Source organism: Lepisosteus oculatus, chromosome 14 (genome assembly GCF_040954835.1).
Source record: "Lepisosteus oculatus isolate fLepOcu1 chromosome 14, fLepOcu1.hap2, whole genome shotgun sequence".
Lineage (NCBI taxonomy): Eukaryota > Metazoa > Chordata > Actinopteri > Semionotiformes > Lepisosteidae > Lepisosteus > Lepisosteus oculatus.
In genome coordinates this window covers 32,066,223-32,071,072 of record NC_090709.1, presented here as the reverse complement: position 1 = coordinate 32,071,072, position 4,850 = coordinate 32,066,223, and the positions used below count along the sequence as shown (strand labels likewise).

The following is a 4,850-nucleotide window of genomic DNA, read 5'->3' as shown; positions in this document are numbered from 1 at the left end:
TAAAAGAGTATAAAAGAGGTTAGCTATCCAGGGTGTCACAGACACAATCCTGCAGGATTTTTCCTGCAGTCTCATCTGCTGATCATAGACCTTACCAGGAGGGTAAAAATGCCTAATTATGCACATCAGTAATTAAGAATTTAGGTGATCAGATTCATAGCTCTTTACCCCCTAAAGCCTTTGCTTTTAAGGGGCTCATAACAAGACCCGGGCTCGAACCAGCGACACCTGGATCATGGGGCTCAGGGCCGGTGGTGTTGAATTGGCATCCCCTGCAGTGCCTCCCGGTGACCAAACAGTGTCAGTACACCTTGTACAACACGCAGACCTTCATTCTCCAGTGGGTTTCCTGCCGCTGTCCTGCCTGTGCTCTATGTCCTGTTCCATAGGGAAATACAGTCCGGTCAGATGCATTTTACTTATGAAAAATATCTAATATTTAAAAAATATCCTTCAAAAAATAATGTAGGCCTTGTGACATCTCTGCCCATACAATGTAGAGTTTTTCGCCTTGTCTGTACAGCTTCTTCAGGGACCAGAGCTGTTGGAAAAAGTGTTGCTCTGTTCTTTTCCTGCAAGACACAACAGGAGAGGTCAGAAGGTCACACAGAAGCCCAGAGAGAACTAGCTGGGCAGCTTGTTCCACACTTCCACCACCCTTTGTGTAGAGAAGAGCCTTCTATCCTGATTAGAGGACCTCCTCCAGTTGTGTCTTGACAGAAGCCGGGCTATGGTCTTGCACCACATGGCTGGGCAGCTTGTTCCCCATTCCCACAACTTATTGTGTTTATCTTACAGCAACAAGCTGGCAGCTGTGTTGCCGGGCAATTGTACAATAGTTACATTATATGTCATAACATTCCTACAGTCAGAGAGGCCTCCCACTGTCAGGACTCATCACAGTCATCCTGGGCTGCAGTGTATCTGACCTCAGTGCTCATACAGCCGGGACTCTGGGCTCCTAGGATGTCAAATCACAGATCAGTGTTAGTGAGACAGCAGTGAAGTGCTCTAATCTGAGCTGTGTTGTAGCTAATGGACTGTCAGATGAAACCCCACCTGCGTATAATAATAAGCAACTCAGATACATTGCAACAACTTAATTGCAGATCCAACAGAAATTCCCCCCCAAATTTTTTTTTTTCATTTTCTCCTGTCTCACCCTGTCTCCTATCTCTTATGTCTGCTGTCCATATTGATCTTCTCACCTCTCTCTCCTTGTCGTTTCTTCCTCCAGAGGACAAAGGCAGAAACGAGCAGCAGCAGAGCCACAGTCAGAACCCCGATCACCACCCCAGCGATGAGCCCAGTGTTCACGTCGGGCTCTGGATCTGTCAACACTGTAGAGGGACGACTGAGCTCTTGATGAGAGTACAGTATGTGTCTGTTTCGTTGTGTGTGATTTAGTATCCAGTGTTTTCTGTGCTCATTCTAGAATGAGGCTGAATTGGTATATACACCCGGGTTGTCACAATGTCAAACAAGAACCTGCAGAGCTGAGCCCAACAGCTGAATGTCTGTTCTGTCTTTAGGGACAGAGATCCAACTGTGGAGAATCTCTCTCACACATCGTCTTCTATTTCTGTGAGAAGTGTCGTGCATTTTTTACCGCACATCAACACCGAAACAAATTGATTCCTGGCTGATTCTCAGCTTCAGTAGTTCACTCTCCTGTGTTACTTGTTCACATAGCTCTTATTCTGAAGGTTTGATCACAGTCCACACACCAGTGCGTCTCTCAGGACATCCTGCTGGTCTGGCCTGGCAGTGCAGGTCTTGAGAGTTTGTGCCAAAGTCCCAGTCATCCAGGAGACTGACAGTGCAGGAGAGCACTGATCACCAGACCGGGATAGGTCTCTCTCTCACTCACCCCAGTTCACCTCCATCTTGTTGTCCAGACCGCTGTGCTGGACCCTGCAGGGATAGTTGCGTCTCTCGCTCTGCTCCTCCTCACTGACTCTCAGGCTCTTCCTCAGCTGGTAGGTCCCGTCTCCGTTGGGCAACACCTTCCCCCCTCTCAGCTCCTGCTCTGGGATGGGATGCCCGTCTCTCAGCACGGTCACCTCCACGGCCCGGGGGTAGAAGCCAGTGGCCAGGCAGACCACTTCTGTCCCCCCAGAGACCCCAGATTTCTTCTGAAAGACCCTGACCTTGGGCTTCACTGCAACATGTGGGAATAAAGAGTAACAGTATTTTACGTAGAAAGTTGATCTTTTATGTCATCAGGCAGTGACTACCACAATGTCTTGCTTGCAGGTTTCTTTAACTGTCCTTTCTGCTGTACAGAAAAAAAAAAACTTGCATTATTTTAATGCATGAACTGTAACTAGTTTTGTCATCATATGACTCCTACCTTGGCTTCCCTGTATCAGTTACCAGTTATATTTCACATTGCCTTTAAGCCCTGATGCTGAGTTGTAAAGAAAAGAGAGAAAAATACAGGACACTGATTACAGCAAACGCACTGGCAGCTGTTACTGGTCTTTTACACATCCCTAATGCCCTGATACCACTGACCTCTATGTGTGGCCACAGCCATGCAAATAAAGGGGTGCCCACTATCTGGGTCATTCTGCTGTCTGTTGCTCACTGACCCAAACCACAGTAGCAATAATTATGATATTAACTATTCCAAATCCAAGCACAGAACTGTGTAAACTTTGCCAACCATTCAATTAGAATTCCAAGCATTCTGTGAATAAAGCACAGTGCCCACCAGAATAACACATTCCAGCAAAGAAACCGGAAAAAAAATGTAGCAACATCATCACTCCATTAGGGAATTGATGGACAGTACACCAACATTGGGAGAGTGCTACAGTGTGGAAACAGCTCAGGATGTTTCTGGCCACTTGTAGAGGAAATACACATAGACTAAAGAGCTGTCCTCTCCTCATCAGCCTGTTCCTCTCCTGCAGCAGGTAGCTCTTCAGGATCCGGCCACACAGTGGCTGGTAGAAATTCTCTGTCAAGAACTTAGTGGCCTGCAGCCGTGCCATATCAATGACTACTTGTGGGATGAGCAGAGTCCAGCTGTGGCTCTTCATGTTGTAGACCATCACATCCTGGTCATCGTAAGCGTCCCAGCTCTCGTTTCGGGCCGTACCGTCATCGCCCAACTCACAGCCAGCCACTGCCTGGTAGGTCCGTTGACCTGCAACGCACAGATCAGGCACCTCTGCAAATATCCCTTTCCAAACTGTGGCCTGTGGCGTCTGAGGGAAAGTCAGTGTGATAATATAACCAGGCTACCAGGATGGGGAGGAAACTGGACCAGACCGAAAAATCCTATGCAGTCCCTGGGAGAACATGCAAACTCCACATAGAATGAACCTTGTTCGTGGCTTCCTCGACCTCGGAGCCTGGATGCCAGTGTCGTCAAGAGATGATCTTCCCAATCTCGCTGTCGTAGTATTCCACCTGGATATCGTCCACCATTCCCACAGCCACAAACTCCGGCATCTGGGTCTGTCCCATCGTGAGAGTGAAGAAATACCACAGGGAGTGCGAGTCTGGAAACAGGACAAGGACAGGAGAATGAACTGGACAGTGCCCACCATCCCCCTGACCACTAACTCTGGGTCTGGCCCATCTGGAGAGTCCAGATTAACCAGAGGGAATAAGAGTGAGAGATCGTTCCAACCTGATCTGCAACATGTCTGAAAATCCAGCTGGACACTATGCTGTTCTTTGTAATTGAACCGATTCCCAGCACAGTGCAAGAGTGTATCTGATAGTGGCGTATATAGAATCTATAGAGAAACAGAATATAGTCACTGTAGATTTCAGCTCAACTCGGTTAATGGCCATTTTAATATGAACCGTTTAACTGAGCTGCTAGCCCAACTGATGAGTTTCACTTCCAACTCTCAGACCCCAACACTGCTGTGCCTGTCAGAATTGTAACTATCGGAATGAAGAGGAAAAGGGATTTTTTTTTATTTTTAAAACAGAAAATCAAGGGCGCAAGCTACACAGCACCTATGTACAGCAGCAATTTTTAGACTGGTGTTACATTGAAAAAAAAAGACTAGCGCTGTTAACCGGTTTTTACACACGCCATCAAGTGGTCATTAAGCAAATCGGTGCTTCCATGATTTTACGACCTATTTTGATAACTGGACCACTGGATGTTAACCAGTCATTGGTGACTTAATGTTTTTTTTTCCAGGACACAAGAACATTTTAACTGACTGAGAAGCCATGCCCCCTGCTCATCGCTCTACAAAACAACCTGGTGTTTAGAGTGTTACAAAACACCAGCAGCCATATCACCCTGCAACTCACAACTAGCAACCCACTAAAGCTCAGCAGGTATGAGTTTGGGCAGTAACTGGGTGAGAGACTTCCTGGGAAAGCTGAAGTTGCTTCTGGAAGAGGTGTTAGTGGGGCCAGCAGGGGGAGCTCACCCTGCGATCTTGTGTGGGACCTAATGCCCCAGTATAGTGACGGGGATACTACACTGTAAAAAGATGCTGTGCTTCAGAAGAGATGATCAAAAACCACAGGGTGTTACTCAAAAAGAGTAGGGCTGTAACCCAAACTGGCCAAACTATCCTCATTGCTTCCTCCCTCTGCTATCCTCCCCACTGACAGCTGGTGTTACTATTTTGGAAACAGACAAAAAGACCTGCAATGTGTTAATTTCCTGGCGTTTTACCAAAATTCACAAATTATGTGTCTATTATTTAGACACAGACACAAACACTCAGACCGGGAATTTTTCAAATTTCCCCCAAAGTGCCGCTGGTGTTGAAACTTGCTGCTTTTCTTGAAGAGCAAAACATTTGGCACCCACCCGCATGGACAAGATCCCTGCAGCAGAGAAACATCAGCGCAAAGACCTTCAT

The 4,850-nt window shown here is 47.0% G+C and overlaps 1 protein-coding gene across 1 annotated transcript; it reads right to left on the bottom strand.

Moving 5' to 3' along the window:
• Positions 1-528: 528 nt before the first annotated feature.
• On the bottom strand, positions 529-4,850 carry LOC138242546 (BOLA class I histocompatibility antigen, alpha chain BL3-7-like). The gene is made up of 6 exons (XM_069198082.1): positions 4,799-4,850; positions 3,381-3,512; positions 2,870-3,154; positions 1,871-2,161; positions 1,209-1,331; positions 529-572 (listed from the first exon to the last, which is right to left on the bottom strand). The coding sequence occupies exons 1-6, from the start codon at positions 4,848-4,850 to the stop codon at positions 529-531; spliced, it is 927 nt and encodes a 308-aa protein (XP_069054183.1).